This window comes from Convolutriloba macropyga, chromosome 1 (genome assembly GCF_964194025.1).
Source record: "Convolutriloba macropyga chromosome 1, txConMacr16.3, whole genome shotgun sequence".
In the NCBI taxonomy this organism is placed as follows: Eukaryota; Metazoa; Xenacoelomorpha; order Acoela; family Convolutidae; genus Convolutriloba; species Convolutriloba macropyga.
The window spans coordinates 32,514,764-32,533,048 of record NC_134468.1 but is presented as its reverse complement, the minus strand read 5'-3'; the positions used below and the strand labels follow the sequence as shown (position 1 = coordinate 32,533,048).

Below are 18,285 nucleotides of genomic sequence, written 5' to 3'. Positions count from 1 at the left end.
AAATAAGCAAAATAGGCTGAAAAGAGTAGAAAGGAACTTAAGATAAAATCTACCTGAGTGGCACCAAAATACGCTGGTCCAGATTCTCTGTGACGTAAGACTTCATCAAGCGTACCAAAATTGAAACCGTATCTGCCCCAAGCAACACTCCTGCAAACCCATCCAACTCCATAATGTTGAACATCCAATCAAAAGCTACCTTCTTGTACTCGTAGCCTGCTTCTGATTGAACCATTTTGAGAAAAATCTTGACCAATCCGCAGTCAACAAACTCTTGAGCGTAAGGGGAAACAGGAAAAGCTTCCGATGATTCAGTTAATTGAGCAGTGAATTTCGCGGCTTTCATGACAAGACTGTCATCAGGACTCTGCAGGTATTTGCAGATTTTAGATATAGTTTGCAGGTCGTTGTTGTAGTTGTTTTTGAAGAGCTCGAACATCTGTTTGTTTTGCTTGTTTATTACCACGTCTATCACATCCAGGCCCGTCTCTGTCATGTAACTGACCTAATTTGAGAAGCAAAATTGCAATGTTGTAGATAACAAAAATTTTGAAGGCTTGAAAGATGTCAAAATGATTCCGTTTACAAACTGAAGTACAATTGAGGGCAATGATAAAGGGCACTAGGAGTGGTTTCAAGCACTCAGCCCAATGTGCCAAGTGTTATACTTTCAACATTGACGTTGCAGTTTCTAATGCTTCGAAAAACTGCCTAATATCGTCTGTCCTTTCTCGAGATACGAACAAGATTCAAGAAGACAGAGAAAAATCATAGCATGGTAAAAAAAAGTTAAATTTAGTTTTTTAAACTTAAATGCATTTCTTAAACAATCGTAATTATGAGAGCAGCGCTTTGTTACTTTGCATTAACAATTCACTTAAGTGCCAAATTTGTTATTCTAAATTGAGCTCTCCAGATTCAGCCAAAAAATGAGTACCAATCCTGTGGGTAAACACAAACACGACCAAAAACTGGACAAAAACAGGGAAAATTCGTATTGTAAGTCTGTACATAAAAAACCAACCCATCATATACCACACAAAAAATGAAAACAGGAAAATTTGAAATATCTGTTTTAACTAGTTTGATATCTGTAGACATGATTAAAAAAATTGAGATATTTTTATACGAGCTGATTGATCAGGCAATGCTCTAAAACAATCGCCTGGGATACCAGTTTCTTTAAATTTCAACTAGTTTCAGATATAATTGAATGACAGGGTAGCCGTGGTTGCTTTCTTGTAATGTTGATTCTTGGAGCTAGCTCATTACATCACTCTCTAGAGAAGTGTGATAACATTCGAAGACGACTCATAGGGAAGGTAATCTCGAAACCAGGATACAATCTATATCCAAGCGCTAAAGATAAGTACAAGATAGTTCAAAATCGATTGCGATACGTTTTAAAAAATTCCAAAATTATATTGTGGCACCATTTTATCATCAAGTCGGTAACCAACCCGAAAAGCGATAGCAGAACACCCCTCAAGGGTGATCAATTAAAAGTTGAAATCGAACGTCTACATCGAAAGGTAGATATAGTTGTAACTGTTTATTGCGTCAGAGAAGGCGCTCCTGAAGTCTATAAGAAATTGAAAGAAATTGAGATCCCAGTGTTGCATATTGTAAAGAATCTTTTATGTCGCCGAATACAAAAGGTAAGAAAGTGTTGAAAAAGTACAGCGAACTTCACTTGGAACCATTCCTCGAACTGAAAATGCTCTTCACAATCGGACGAAACAACGGTGATTTGAAACGAATTTGGAAAAAAAAAGAATAGCGAACCCCAAAAACAACCAAAGAAAAAATGCCCACAAATAATCAACTTTGGGGCTAGTTAAATTTCAGTGAAGTTCCTACCGACTCAGTTCCTTTGTCCGGATCAGAACTTTTAACCTAAATTCCCAGTCGTTAAAAAAATTTTGAGAAATTCCTGGCGAGTAAGTTCCTTGGCTTAGCTCAAAAAATAATATAACAAGAAATGGGAAAAAACGTAAAACTTGCAAGAAGGCGGCTAACGCAAACGAAAAAAGTTATACTTGTGTGGCATGTAATTGTAACAGGTATCGGACTCCTGAATTTCAGCTCTTTCGCCAGCTGATACTACTGCCATTAAAGTGCTGGGTATGAATGGCATGCTACTATGCAAAAATTGTGTTGAACAAAATGAAAGGGACAACTTTATTCGTAGTCGAACCCTGGCAAAAGCTGCTGAAAAAATCGATAGCTTGGATGTTGGGGAAAAACTGAAGAGTATAGAGAGGCGACTAAAGGAATTAGATGATGAGATAACTGGGAATGCTACGAAAACGATGTGTGACAACGTTGAAAAAACATATGTTGTTGTCGTTGCTATTAAAACTACTACAGGAGTTAAAAATGGTGAAAACTCGAAACGTCACAATATCAATAAAAGTATAGGAATACAAGGGATAACTGAGGATCCTAATAAAACGAAAGGAGAAAATCTTGTCTCAACAAACAGCAAATATCGATTTGCTCGGTTCGATTGGTGCGAATGCACATGTCACGGAAATACAAAATCTTGGAAAATTTCGAAAGGATACAAAAAGCCAAGAGCAGTATTAGTACCCTTGGCAAACGAACACGAAGCAAAAAATCATTCTTGTAAAGAATCGAGAATTCAGAAATTATTTAGTCGAAAGAAACATGTACATCCTGCCAGCGTAGACGAAGGATGACGCACTTAAAACAAATCAAATGTTAAAACGCGAACGGAGCTTCTTGACGGAGTTGCACCAAGAAGAAATTGAGAAATCGAAATCTAGAACTTTACAATGATGGAGTCAAAGTGCAGTTAAATAGACGGAATGCTCTGCCCACTGACTAGGCTTTCTGCATATCCAGCAACTAAATACAAGAAGCTTAGTAAAAATCGAAAGAAGACCAAAATTCATAAATGCAGTAATTAACTCAGATTTTAATGTTTTATGTCTTTGCAAAACCTAGTTGAACAATATCATCAATGACTCCAAACTCTTTTTATCAATAAAAACATTTATAGAAGTTATCGCGCCACGATTGGAGAAAAAAATGCGCATGGAGGTACCCTCGTTTCTGTGAACAATACTCTAATGTCGGAACAAATTAATTGCACTCTACCCAACTCATCTGTAGCGTGTAAAATTACTCTGAATGGCACTCAAGTATTTCGATATGCGTTCTACAACCTACCCATATCAAGCTCATATCGATATACATTAGAGGATTTCCAACTTCACCTGGGAAACAATCCTGAAAAAAAACAATTATCATCTGTGGAGACCTTAATTTTCTAGAAGCACACTGGAAGACACTATAGTCCCAATGAGACTGCAGACAAAATCATCAAAAATTTTGAAGAAAATGTTTCGGAAATTTTTTGACTTCCCAACATGTGAAAACAACCTCTTGCAAATTGTTACGCCGACATCAACAAAATGAGCAAAGAGTTCACAAGTTATCTCGACGAATTTTTCAATTTAAATGTCCCGAAAAGAAAAAGCATAAACAATCTCAGCCATCTTGCATTTGCTGTATTTTACTTCAAATATCATGACCTTTACTTGAAATATGATTAATAAGCTAAAGACACAGAAACGTTTATTAGAAAACAAACCAACATCCTACAGAAAACAGTTGGTTTTAAAATCGGAAAACCAAATCATTGATTCAGCCGAAAAAGACAGAGTTGTGTACCAAAAAAACTACTAGGATTGAGATTTACAGACAGAATTTTTCAACATCTGAAAAGCTTAAACAAATCTGCCTGACAGCCCAAAGTCTTGATGAAGGATACCAAGCAAAGTTCACTTCTATACGAACAAGTAAATACGTTGAATGAAATTTTTCGCTCCGTGGTCTCCCCAAAAACTAATTTCAATTTGGAAGATTTCAAAGTACAGAAACCCTCTCTAACAAATTTTGACATCTCGAAGAGTACAATCAGAAATATAATAGATGATATTGATGTCACAAAATCCAGATGGCCGAACGGTATACCTCATGACATCAATACCAGATGATATTGATGTCACAAAATCCAGATGGCCGAACGGTATACAAAATCCAGATGGCCGAAAGGTTTTTACGTACAGACAAGCAGGAATCCCTTCAACATCAAGCATTCAGTACATCGGAATATAATTAGGCTGGGGAAAATACCCGCGACACCTGGAAAGTTGCTGCAATAACGCCTTTTCAAAAAAGGAGACCGAAGAGAAGTTGAAAACAACCGGCCTGTTCCATTATTGAACATTGATATCAATATTCTGGAAAAACATATATACATTGCCTTGTACAATCATTTTAGAAAGTTCCCAATTAAGCGTCAACATGATTTTGTCAGGAGAAGATCTGTGCAAACAAATATGCAGCTTTTTCAAAAGAATATGAAACTCTTGATCACGACCCTCACTCAGAGATAATTGTTTTCTACACTGACTTCTCAAAAAAATTGACAAATTACCACATTATGAATTAAACCAAAAGTTGATTGACATTGGAGCTGGTTGATGTTTGCTTGAAATACTAATCGACTACTTGAAAGATCAACGACACTATGTGCGTGTGGACGATACAAGTTCGAAGACACTTGATATAACAAGCGGGGTACCACAAGGGTCACTCCGAGGCCCCTCACTGTTCAGTATATTTATTAACAACCTTCCAGATGTCCTGATGTTTTCTGAGCCCTTTATCTTTGCTGATGATCTTAAAGTTTTGGCTGTGCAAAAAGCTACTGGGGAATTCAAGATGATCTACATGGGAGAACTGGGTAATCTAAATTAAAATGGAGCTTGCAATAGACAAATGTGCATATCTGAAATTCAGAGGTAGAGACCAAAAATACGAATTGATGGGAAAGGACTTGGAAAAATCCACGCCTGTCAAAGATCTTGGTATTCACCTGGCGGCTGATGTATCGTGGAACAGCATATTGAAGAAGGAACGAAGAACCCAACAAAGTTTTGTTAATGCTTTTGTACAAGCGAAATATTGCAATGAAAGTAAACACGCCTGTGAAATTGGGATAATATAAGTCCTTAATTCTGTCGGTTTTGCTGTATGGTTCCAAGTGCTTGACTGCAGGAAGAACTGAAATTCAATTTCTGGCCAAGTTTCAAAAAATGTCGAATGGATAACGGGAAAAAGACACAGAATACAAAAGCCAGCTTCGACTATTAAACACAATACCACTACCAATGTTTATCCAGCTTAACGATCTGTTGCTGGTTTCAAAAGCTCTGAATGAAGAGAATAGCGGAATCAAACTACCACAAGTACATACGAATGAAACAAGGACCAACGAAATTTTCAAAATGACGAAAACCAGAACAGAGAAAGTGCGCAGCGAATTCACTCTTAAAAATGGTTGAATTGCAAACCGCCCAGAAAATTTAATAAACTTAAGAGAACCAGTTGGACTCAGAAATAGATTATTTTGTACAATGTGGAGTTTTTTCGAGAAGAAATTTTCTGAGCGAAATATTTGCACTTGGCTATTGTTCTGCGATAGTCAAAACCCGTAGAAATTATCAGACATTGTTTTTATTTGATGACTGTGATTTTAGATCCTTTAGAACAGCTGTAAATCCCCAACAACAACAAAAACAATTTCTAGATGGCCATAATAGCTTCTTCATGGCCCCATTTACAATAGCTAATCTCAATTCCGGAGCAAGGTATACTGCAGGAATAATATATCCGGTGCAGCGTCCACCTATACGGTCTGCTTTTTATGCGATACTTACTTCTACGTGCGCACTTTCAATCTGCGTTTTAAGTTGTAACCACTAAGATAAGTGGGCTCTCTGATAATTATCTACCACCAATACTGAATTATAATAAGTGGTTCGTACTACTATTATCACTTATAACCAGCAATTACCAGTAGTAATACTTATAGTAGTACCTATAACCTGCAAATTTATGACATGATCATTTCTTCAGACTATACTGATCATTTTTAGCCAGCGCGAACCCAATGATCTCAATATAATCATATAAAAGAAACGCTGAAAATATTTTTAAACAATTAAATGGTAATAAGTTAAAATACTCGTTGCACTCCGTTTCAGAACTGGAGTTTTAGTTATGACAGATGCTGCTTCATAGTTAAAATGCTCTGAAACTCATGTCCGGGTAAGGAAAAATACAGGTATCAAAAAATATTACGAAACAAGTTTATTAGAGCCGGTGAAGGCAAAAGACAATTGATAATAGTTTGTTGGCTAGTTTTATCAAAACTTTAATAATTTAAAACAATCCTACTACGACTGACTATATCTTCCGAGAATTTCTCAAAAATTTTTAAATACTAAGCTCACCTCAAAATTATTAATCCTTGAAAATATTCACTTCAAATGTTTACTTATTCCTCGAAAAAGTTAAGAAAAGGTATATTTTAAAGGCAACTAACAACATAGGAATAATTTTAATCGAGCGATTCTCAAAGCAATTCATTGAAATACGAGATTTTTGCAATAGCGTGGACTTCATCTGATGATAATAAACACAACGAGAGGAGGCAACATTTTCAGATAAAAGTAATTGAGAATGTTTTTTTTTCTATTTTTGTGCTCATTTTTTGCATGCTTTACCTGAAATTTACAAATTTCTGCAATCACTCTATACTATTGCGGCAAATGCCTCAGTCCACGTTGACCTATCTCACAAAATTACGCTTATTGTAGATTTTACAAGCATCGAATTTAGTTCTAATGTGAAAAGGCAAAGTGAAAAGTATTTGAGTAAAATAGAGTTTAAAAACTTTTTATGGCATAGACGGTAACGGCGCCGCTGACTAAGCTCAGAACAAGGCATAATTCAAACGGGTCAGCAGTTGAAATATTAGAGAAAGGTAAATTTGTCAAAACTGTAACTTTGAGAAAGCATTCAAAATGTCCGTCGATGATTTCAGCTATAATGAAAGAATGCAAACCAAACGTTTTTCGATTGACCTTAGAGCCTGCAATGTGTATTAGGAAGTGTACTGCATCGTGACTGCCTGCATGCACTGCACACATGAGTGGAGAGTACCCTGGATATTGCACATTACTCTTCTGCACATTCATGTCCACCAAATCATCCACCACTTCCACGAAACGCCGAATTCGACGAAAGTCACCCTGAAAACATAATGCATGCTGTCAATTTGATTCCCACCCAAGTCGCGGTTTCGGTGGTAAAATTTTTTGTAAAAATGTAACAATAGTGGCGAATTTTGTAAACTTAGCGAGAATTTGCTGTGAGTTTGGAAAAAAAATCACGGCCAAAAACTATAATTTTTTACAAAAAACTAACCGCAATTTGTGCAAATTTTGTCATATTCTTACATTAATGCTCGCTGAAGCTTCGACCATTGTAAACGTTACTGGTGCCGAAATGAAGCTACTCTCAAAGAAAATGGCAGCGAATTACAGACCACTCAAATTGTAAGTATGGCTACGTGCAGACCACCAGTCATCAAAATTGCGTAAATTTAATTTATATTTGCTATAAGTAGGTAGGCGCCTGTAGTGACCTGGGCACCTCAACGAGAACGTATCTTTTCCCACGTGAGTATAATTTTTGTGCTATATTAGAAAAAGTAATGCCTAAGTGTATTTCCATTCTCTACGGTTTAACGTATTATTACTTACAGTAACTTTCATTTGAGATTATGCAATTCAGTTTTAGATATATAAGCGCGTTGAAAATTCAACTAGATTTTGCGATTTTAGTCTTTAGAATGTCTGCCCCCCCCCCCCCGGAAGTTATGCCCCCCCCCCCCCCCCCAGTTCTTCCGACCGAACATTTGAACAAAATTGTCCACAAAATCGTGAAAAGCTATTTCCAACCAATCAGTCAAAAGCTCGAAATATCATCTAAAAGTTGATTATTTGCCTCACATAGCAAAAAAATGCTTTCAAACATACTATTGCTAACTGAAATAATTGAGAGAAACAGTTTTGGCAGAAACACTTAGATTTAAAACTAAAAAAACAGCTTTGAAAAATATCGCTCAATTACTGAAAATTTTTTTCACCCTTACTTTGACCTAAACAATTGTTTTCACGTGCGGCATTTGACTTTGCATCCTGAGAAAACAGATATCACCGCTTGAAAAAACATAGCCGGAAGAATTCCGCAATCGACTCCAAGAGGTCTTCATCAAAAAGCATTCTGTCGACTAAATTTTGATGGCAGTGAGCTCAAAGAAGAGAAAAGACCATTTCAATTGAAATAAAAAATTAACTAAAAAGTAATTTAAACCAAAAAAAAATCGATTATTTTCATAACTTAAACAAATACAAACAGCACCCAATATTTCAAGTTATTGAGAAAACTTAATTTCCTACACAAATTCGGACATGCGAAAGTAAGCGCAAAAACATCTCTAATTTTGAAATAAAACGAACAATTGTAAGAGATAAAGAAAAACTTTAACAATTTTTCACTTTTTATGTCCAAATTCAAAGAAAAAAGCGCCTGGTACCAAAGAAATAGTTTGTAGTTTTTAGTTTGCAAAAGAAACTGCAAACGAGCATTAAGCTTACATTCAGATACAGGTAAAAGCAATAATATAGACTAATAGGCCAAAACTTTCTAAAATAGCCTTAAAAGCGGAGAATTAGATGAAAAACATTCAAATTAGCGTAAAACTCCCTTCAGTTACTGCAAACGTTTAAAAAGCTATCAAAACGACCTGCAAATTACAATTTTCGTCTGATATAACATTCTAGACAACATAGAAGTTTCAAAAAACATCAACAAAAAACAGCTTGAGAAAGCAGTACGTAAAAAAATCTGCTCGCTTAACGAAAAACTTTTTACCTCCACATTTTTTGCTCTGTTTCAAATGAAGGCATGTACAAAAGAACCACTCTCTCTTTTTCCGTTTTTCGAATTTGTTCACTAGAATTTTTTTCAACCTTCTTTCAACTTCTGAATTTGCAAAAATGACTTGTAGTGGAAACTTAACCTAACTTACATAATGAACCTCCCAATTGTTAATGCTGATGAATTTTAACCAAAAACAGGTAGAAATAACAGTGAAAAAACTTACAAAAAACTGATAAAGAATCTGATTTAAAAGTTTCATTACGAAAAGCGGCTCAAAAACAACTACATGCAAAAAAGCTTTGGACACATTTAGGTCTCATTCAATAACAAAACTCCAATTGACACAAGATACGACAAAAAAGTTCATATAGAGAAAACCGTTGAAAGGCAACAAATGAAGGATAGTTTCGAAAAGACAAGCGACAGAAAATTTGAACAATGTTATTGACAAAATCTTGAACAACGGTTTCCAATCAATCATTCGGCAATTAATTTTGTTACTGCTTCCACTCAGGCACTTAAGCACTCAACACCAAGCAAAAATTTTTTAATCAACAAAAATTGCAAAGAACAAAAAACTGAAGCCGAAAAAAAGACGTATAAGACGTGTTAGTTAATATGTGTAATTTTTTTTTCAGTAAAAAGTGCCCCCACTGACTTTCAATGCCACTTTTTGGGAGCTTAAAACGGGCAAAAACATTAGAAACATAAGAAAAACATAGAAATAGTATGAAAAAAAAGAGAAAAACTGCTTAAATTTACTTTTTTGTCTTAAGAAAAATCCAAAATGAATAACAGTTATACTGCAAAGCCAACCAAACACACTGAAACAGCTATTTTGAAACACAGCAACCCACAAATGTTTCAAAAATTTGACGAAAAATACAAAAACTGCTGAAAAGTACATGGCAAAATTGTAAAAACAGATCAAAATTGAAACTAAAACAAAAAACTTTTGATTAATTTGGACAAAAAAGATTTCAAACGTACTAGCACTAGTTTGACTAAACAACACAAACATCTTTGACTGAAAAAATTGAAGTTTAAACTTAAAATTGGAGTTCAAAAAATTGCTTTGGAGAAACCTCACATGACAAAAAGTTTTCCACATCTACTTTTCACCCTCTCTCTCAAAAATATAGCATGAGCAGAAAACCAGTCTATTTTGCAGATCTTGAGCAACTTGACCTAAGCACTGTTTTCACGCATTCCCTTTCTGTTTCAAACACACACCAAAAAAATTACCCATCAGACGAAGACCTTCCCATTACTACGCCAATCCTACAAATTCACCGGCGTCCGCGTTTGCAGACGCGAGTGAAAACATTTCGTCGCCTAATCCCGCGCGCGAGAAATATAAGCAAATTGTGGATAACAGTGACAAGAAAATTGAATACAATCCTTACAAAATTCCGTCACTGAACTCGTAAAAATTATGTTTTTCTTTCAAAAATGTCCGCAATTAGAGCATCGTCATCACTGCATTTTGACTTTATATTTTAAATTTAAAACTTCGACAGTTTAATTTTATAATCACCCTCAACTCATTTTCATGAAATGTACTAATTATATCCCACTTTTTCTTCTTTAACCAGTTTTAGAAGCTTTAAAATGATGAAATGAATAATTATCCCTCACTTTAGGTTTAACCCAATATAAGTTAAGTCTTGCACCCTTAATTTATCTTCAAAATTTGACGGATCAAAATTATAATAGCCCCTCGTTGAATTTTGATAAGATAAGAACCAATTATATCGCCCTCTGTCTCCTTTAATCAATTTTAGAAACCTTGTGCGAAAATTAGTTACCATAGCGCGGTTTTTAAAGATGCAAACTTCCGGACAAAAATGACACAAATCTGTCCGCCTTTTTCGCGTGTCATCAAATTCCGCAATCGGAAACAATAATGGCCATTTTTCCAAAGTTGTGTAAACTTGCAATGTAATACCTCACTGTTACTGTTGTCGGCGTATCCTTATAACGCCTAATCTTCAAACATGGAGGAGCCGTCAATGTTGAAAATAGAAGCAAAATCGCGTTCTCAAAAAGTAGGGTTGGGCACCAATACTTCTCTTCGAGTCGTAAAAAACAGATTACCCTAACTCTTCTTCGAGTCATACAAAGACAGCGCCCCGATACAAATCAAATTTTTTGAATTGTAAAAAGATTCAACGATGTAAGAAACACAGACACGATTTTTCAGAAAATGATTAGAATATTTACTAGCTAGATTGCGCTGACATTTTAGTGCCATGAACACCTTATCTTGCTACTGTGATACTGATGGGGCAAACTCACAGTCAAACTAAAATTTTTAGTGGCCTAAAACTGGTCAAAATTGACGAAAAATTTTTCCTGTAAACTATTCAGTCAACATTTTTTGGCAATCAGTTAGCTACTAATGAAAATAGTAGAAAATGTTTCAACCTGAGAAAAAACAGCAATATAAGTTCAAGCCTTTTAGACAAAAACCCCAAGATCATCTGACCTAGAGACTATTACCCGGGTCGAGGGGTGAGCAGCTGTAAGCGGATATTTTTATAAGAAATCCATTGAATGTGCTGAAATTGTTTAAGTTTTGTGCTGATTGCGCTGAAAATCGATAAGAAGGTGCTGAATCCGCTGAAATAAAACATTTCAGCACATTTCAGCGCATCTCTTGCATAAAATCAGCATTTGATTCAGCACCTTTCTTACATAACTTCAGCACTTGTGAAAATTTTAAATTCAGTGGATTCAGCGCCTTTCTGACAAAATTTTAGCATTTGTGAAAATTTTAAATTCAGTGTATTCACTGCCCTTCTTACATAATTTTACGTGCAATTTTTTTGCTCACTATTGCTTATAACGTAGTCAGCATGTAGGTTCCTTCAACTTTTGCACTTATGAAGAGCCACTAATCAATCAAAACTCCGCGTGGTTTTTTTTAAATAAAAATTCATTTTTTTTGAAAAACAGACCGAGTGAAAAGCGTCACACTTTCATCATATGTAATGAAAGGAAGATAATTATACTTAAACTACCTGATTTCATTCAATCAAGTAATTTGGTTTTATACCTCAGCTGCAATAACTGCTTTATCTTAAGGTTTGACAAAATTCTTAAGTCTTTTGGCAGATATCCAACTGTTTTTAAGTTGAACTGCCCTAGTGCAGTGCTTTTTAGTCTTACACAGTTGCTCCTTCTGAATGTACAGCAGGAAAAACAACTCAAAAAGTTTCAACTTGTTCAAGGACACCGTTGAAAGTGCATAAGATTAGTGCTGATATTGTGTAACATAAGTCCTGAAAGTTATGTAAGAAATGCCCTGACAGCCGCTGAAAAATTATATTTTCATCAGTTAGATCTTACGTAATTATCCACTTAATGTGCTGAAAAGTGCTGAAATTATGTAAGAAAGTGCTGAAAAAACAGCAGATTAAGCGGATTAATTTGTAAGATTTACCCGCTGAAAAATATTGTTTTTAGCGGTTGTCAGCGCATTTCTTACATAAATTTTGACGAGTTCCTCGACCCGGGTCCTGAATCCCAGCTTTAATCAATCCGGAATGATTTAAACATTATAATACATAGTTTTTAAATAGTAACACCAGCTACGACTTTATACCTTTATAATTATCTCAGACTGTGCTTCAATTGAGACGTTTCGTACCGTTTGATAACGATGGAGAACTTTTTAAATCTGAGTTTTATATATGCGTGGTTCCATAACTGCAGTCAAGATTGGTCAGGATGGGATTGAATGACGCTATGGTGTCTAATTAAAAAATCAAACTAACACGGACATTCACGGAGGGTAAGCAATGAAACACAAAATTTACCTCTCTACTTTCACATCTGCAATCTAGTTCACGTTTTAATGCATATGGCAAATTTCCAAAAGTTGAACAAAGCCCCAAAAGAACACAATTTCTACCGTTTTCGATTTCCAATGGGCGACTTGGCGAAATCGATTCTATAATTAAAGAATTACGATAAATAAATCATGACAGAATATTTTTTTCTTTTAAATATTTTTTTAAAAAAAAACTTCAGAGAATCTTAGTTCGGTGCACTTAAGATTGATTAGGTTAGTTACATTAAATCTCAATTTTATAAGTCGTTGCCCCCTTTCGTTTGACGGCATGCCATTGTTCATTAGTGAGAACAAGCATTCTTTGTCTACCCAGAGATATTCACAAAAAATTTGGGATCTTTCCCGATTGTGCCCCCCCCCCCCCCCCAGCTTAGTCGGCGCATGTTATTTGCACCCCCCAAAACGCACGCGTAAAATTTTCACATAATGATATACCATAAAACGACGCGTGCTATGTAACTGGAGGTCCTATGAAACTAACGGAAAAGATCCAAAAATTGAATCATGATTTTGAGTCATAAAACGAAAAGTTTAAATTTGCACTTGAATGGATGCTTTGCGGACCGTTGCTAGTACGAACTGTAACACCTAAGAATATCGGATTTTACTTATCAAAATGGCTTTTGCCCGGGCCGAGGTGTCCACCCCTAGTCCACCGTTATTAAGCGAGATTAAGGGTGTAAAGCCTTTTCCACTCTTAAATAGCAGGGAATAAGGGGGGCACTAACGGTGTAAAAGTATTATTTTTACACTCTTTTCCCTGTTATTTTTCGGCAAAATCCTCGGCCCGGGTGGTTATCTCACAGTTGCCTTGACCCTCAGATCACTCCATTTTTTTTATAATAACCCTTATATGTCAATAATTCCCCTTATATGACAATAATTGCTCAGGACCGGCATAAAATCAAAGCGCAGGGCATATCCGTTTTGAAACGCTCTCGCCATGTTTTAAGACTATAAAACGCCATGTGGATTAAAAAACGGCTTTCGTTTGGTAATCCGAGTAAATTTACTCGTCTTTTATTTGCTCCAATTTATACATAGCAACGGACAGTAATGGTTGAAGGACATGCGGGATGGGATGTACCTGCAAGCAGGCGTAGTGGAAGGGAACACAGCCTTGTTTGTCATACTCCACCATCATCTTCTTTCTCTCCCACGCGAACATGGCTGATCCAAACACCTCTCTGTCATAAGTCTCATCCACTGCCCAATCCGCACCCATTCCAACTCCCCCTAGTCCACCCGATCCACCACCTCCACCTTCCCCTACTTTCCTTGGAGATCTGAAAGGTCTATTGTAATAGATGGAAAATGGTTCCATATAACTGTCTCTCTACTGTAGACAAATCGGACAAAAATGCTGATTTAAATCTCTTATCATTTCATTTGATTGATGATTTTTTTATTACAGGGTGCAGCCAATTTGAAAGTGAACATATAACCCCCTAAATTATTTCTCACGTTTGAAACGTTAAATCAGGATAAAGCTAGATGATTAAATAATTAAATGCTTATTAAATAATCGAAATAAGCATGTTCGTTACAATTTTTACCACATACTGTTCGGTCCACGATATGCTGTATGCGGTTAGAGAAGACATCAAAAACTTGATGATGTCGAATTTGATGATGTCGAAAGGGCTTTTTTCATCTTTCACTCATAGTGAGGGCTTTGAGTTTCGGTTGTTTCGTAGATAAGCGGTAAAAAAAAATTTTTAGCTTACTTGTCTTTTGAAGATAGCATTGTAATGTAAACAAATATGCCGAATGGATTTTCAAATTACAATACACGATTGATTCTTTTGGTAATAATTGAACGCCAATTTTGTATTTCAAGGCTTGAAGACATTTTATGGCTTAATAACGGCACACAAACAATAAAACGCATCTGACGAGGAAAAGCATCAGAGATAATACGCATACGTTATATAAAAAAGGAAAAGAGATAATCGTAATGGAAACACTCAGCATTATTAATGATTAGCTTATTTGATCAAGTGCGAAAACATGTGGGTTGTGGTTTAGATTAATCACAAAAATAACATGCCGAATATTTCATACGGTGCGCATCCTTTGAAGCTATGCGGTCTTGTGTCTCTTTTGCAACCTGTTCGTGTAACCAAACCTTCCAAACGCTGTCAAGGAGATTAGACCGAGGCCATTTTGCACATTAATTTCAATTAAATTGATAAACGTAAGAAAACGTAGTACAACTGAACTAAATTATTTATTTCAGTTTGATATAGGATCCAGTGATTGTGTTAAGAGTTCTGGCAAAGTTATCTTGTAACTGTTTATCAGATAATTCATTGTCTGATTAATAGTTATAAAAGGGCGCTTTATCAGATTTTGCGCAATAAAATTATTTCGTCAGACCTGACACAATAAATTCTCAAACTTAAAACATCTTACGAAGAGAAAAAAATACCGCAAACGATTTGTATATTATCTGAAGACGTAAGTCGGAAAAGTCGTTTATGCAAATATTGAGATGGCAATATATTCAAATATTACCAATATTTACCAAATATATACTTTCCAAGCGCAGAAAAAGATCTTCACAATTATAAAATCAGATCTTAAATTAGAAAAGAAGATTTTTCAAGATTAGCTGTACTGGCGTTAAGACAATGTATTACAACATATTGGCTGATCAGTTATAATTTTGTTCTGCATAATTTTGCATTGCTTTTCCCAATAACATGTTACTTCTATAGACTGTTGATATTTCTACAAAAATTGATTGGTCTATAAAAACAGGGCGTTATACGGTGCTAGAAGGGTTTCTTAATTGCTTAGCGAATACCAACTATTTGTATTGTATGGAAGTACTATGCAAATCCACTCGATATAGATCCTTAGTTAGAGATGCAAATCTTATCTGAAATTATGATCTACTTTGGCTTTGCTAACCTCAATTATAGAGAAAAATTGAACACAGGAACATTAACATACGGCACACGGAAAAGATCTGATATCTTTAAGTATGTTCACTTGTCAAATTTCTGTTACGCTGGGGACATTCAGCTTTCTGAGTTACCCTTAAAATCATGTCTGATGAGAATTTACGAAATGTGCGTCGATAACTCCATCAAGAAAAGTACTGCGACGAATAATACAATAAATTAGACAAATCTATTTTAGACAATTTGTATTTTTGCTGTTTGCAAACATTTTTTTTTCGACGTGTGTTTGATATAATTGACGTAAATTTTTGGCAGTTTATCCAAAAGAGATTTCAGAGAAACTCAAAAGTAAAATCTACTAAAAATAACACAGTAAGCAAAAGAATATACAGTATTCATGAGCAATTTTGTCTTTAAGCATAACTTTTTAAATATCAACTTGTTATTAAATTGCAGATTTTAACTGAAAGACAACAGAATTCCTGTTGCCTCAGCAGATGTTTATATTAGGATGACAACCAAAGACACGTTATCAATGCATATTGTAGTTCAACTAATCACGAGTAGTTTGCCACAATGCAACCAATTAATTAGTCTTGTTCATAAGTTTTGAAATTAACGCAAAAAGCCTTATGAGACTATAATCTTCTTGAAAACGCTATACTTGTTTGCTTAGTCTGTAATTAGAGACCTCTAAATAAAATTCATTACCTTCTAAGATTCAATTAAGTTCTAAGTCATATATCACAGACAGATAGTGAAGTAGAGTTCGCAGTTCTATCTAAGGGGTTTGCTATAAGCTATCAATTAGATAGCAATAATAAGCACCAAAAATGAGGTGTCCAGTCTACGGTTAACATTCCATGTTCGTCAATTGAGTAGAAAGGCTTTTTGTGGCCATTGGTTTACTCGCTGTTGAGGTAAGCGTAGCAAGCTTCAGAGGCGACTCCGCAGTTGTTGTTGTGGTTTCTGGCCATCATGATGTAACCATTCATGCCCCAGCCAGTTCCCCAGCTGTTCTTGACCAACCAGTAAGGGGTACCATAGTAAGTTCCGTATCCGACCAGGAGCACAGCGTGGTCCAGATTGTAGGAGCTGCAATAGGGTTCGTAGTACACTCCGCTTCGGTAGTTCTGGAAACTGGTGTGGCTGGCGTCAATGGCGATGGAGATGGGTCCAACCATACTGGAGGCAATCATCAAGTTGTTTTCGTTTCCTAAAGTCATTGTCATTTTAAAGAGCTACATAATTTCTGGCGTTCTTGTTCGTTGTACGTCATTATACCATATCAATTCTCATAAGAAGCGTTTATCGATGACACAGTAAATGGCGTGAGGAACTGCGTTAAGTATCGATTCAACCTTATGTGAATCCAATGGAGCCATAGAGCACATCTGGAATTAATCGAGAACCGCGTAACTGTTCGAGACAAAAATCACAACTTCAGTGATTTTAACAGGGTAACTTTGATTGAAACACGAACTTGCAAGGCGGTGAAAATAGGAAATTCTGGTATTGTTGAATCTGCCACAGCAGAGATCCGGCAATTTAAAATTTGCACTTGCATGTTTCAAAATTAAACTCCAACTCATATTTTATATGAAAACACAACTGGTTAGACGTTTTAAAAAATTGCGTATTGTTGATTGAACAAAACTGGTGCAATGCGCATTATTTTGACTTTAAATTATTTGTTTAGTAACGTTCCATTTTATTCACCTCGAATTTCTCTACATTTTGAGCAAGCAAAACAGTTGAGTTGATACCTTTGGCGAGCATGACGTGTCCAGAGACGTGGGCAGCAATGGACTTTCCATTGTACTTGCAGTATCCGGAGTATCCATTACCAGAGGTGTAAGGGTAGTCGGCCTCACTGATGGCTCCGTACTTGGCAAAGAAATCGATTCCGTTGTAGGGCCATCCTCCGTTGCAGCCGTAGTCAGTGTTGTCGCATTCAACCAACTCCTCCTCGCTCAAGCTCACCAGGCTACCTAACAATACCAGCATGCTCAACACATCGTTAGCCACGTAATAAGGAATAAGTAAGGTTTGGGAAAAGTTTTGGGATCAATACTCAAAATTAGCTATTCGTACCGGTTTGTGGGAAGGATTTTGGGAGTGAAAAATTCGCGGATTTAAATGATATCGGGGTGAAAAGGTACAACATTAAAATTATGGGGGTAAAAATGAATAGGGTGAAAAGAATTTGAACATCGCTCATGTATACGAAAGAGTAATCCGTGCTTCTTAAAAATGATAAAAGTTTATCGTGGATGCTACTTTGTGGGTTATAGTTAGATTAACAAATAACTTCCAACAATTCTAATAGTACCATCAGCATTTTAAATATCCTTGCTAAAATGTTTATTAAAACGTTCATTAACGATGAAAAAATTATCTGCCAACTTTTTGGTATGCAATAGTACTAACCGGTGGCGTTGAAGTGAACACCCTCGACACTGCCAGTGGCTGAGAAAGACCAGCAGCTGCCGCACTGGCCCTGGTTTTTCACTCCAGTGACGTATCCATACTGTCTCCAGTCCATGCTTGATGGTACACTGGAGATGTCAGCGTCGAATACCTACCAAGGCACACATTAGACCCCAAGGATGCAATACTAAACCGTTTGCAAAAAAATAGCAGAAGTCGAGTAAAATTTACCTATGATAAACCACAAATAAAGAGAAGTTAAAT

The 18,285-nt window shown here is 35.9% G+C and overlaps 2 protein-coding genes across 3 annotated transcripts in view; both read right to left on the bottom strand.

Annotated features, from left to right (window-relative positions):
- The window catches only part of LOC142348259 (uncharacterized), a 53,791-nt gene extending 39,246 nt beyond the window's left edge, over positions 1-14,545 (bottom strand). The window contains exons 1-4 of the mRNA XM_075399559.1: positions 14,410-14,545; positions 13,770-13,968; positions 6,963-7,130; positions 54-505 (exon numbers count right to left, since the gene is read on the bottom strand). Of these exons, the coding sequence (XP_075255674.1) occupies positions 54-505; positions 6,963-7,130; positions 13,770-13,968; positions 14,410-14,429 (839 nt within the window). The 5' untranslated portion in view covers positions 14,430-14,545. The remainder of the gene's footprint in view (positions 1-53; positions 506-6,962; positions 7,131-13,769; positions 13,969-14,409) is intronic.
- Positions 14,546-16,298: 1,753 nt separating this feature from the next.
- The window catches only part of LOC142337981 (digestive cysteine proteinase 1-like), a 233,575-nt gene continuing 231,588 nt past the window's right edge, over positions 16,299-18,285 (bottom strand). For both annotated transcript variants that reach the window (XM_075387625.1, XM_075387618.1), the window contains exons 4-6: positions 18,022-18,172; positions 17,358-17,582; positions 16,299-16,807 (exon numbers count right to left, since the gene is read on the bottom strand). In XM_075387625.1, the coding sequence (XP_075243740.1) occupies positions 16,497-16,807; positions 17,358-17,582; positions 18,022-18,172 (687 nt within the window). In that variant the 3' untranslated portion in view covers positions 16,299-16,496. The remainder of the gene's footprint in view (positions 16,808-17,357; positions 17,583-18,021; positions 18,173-18,285) is intronic.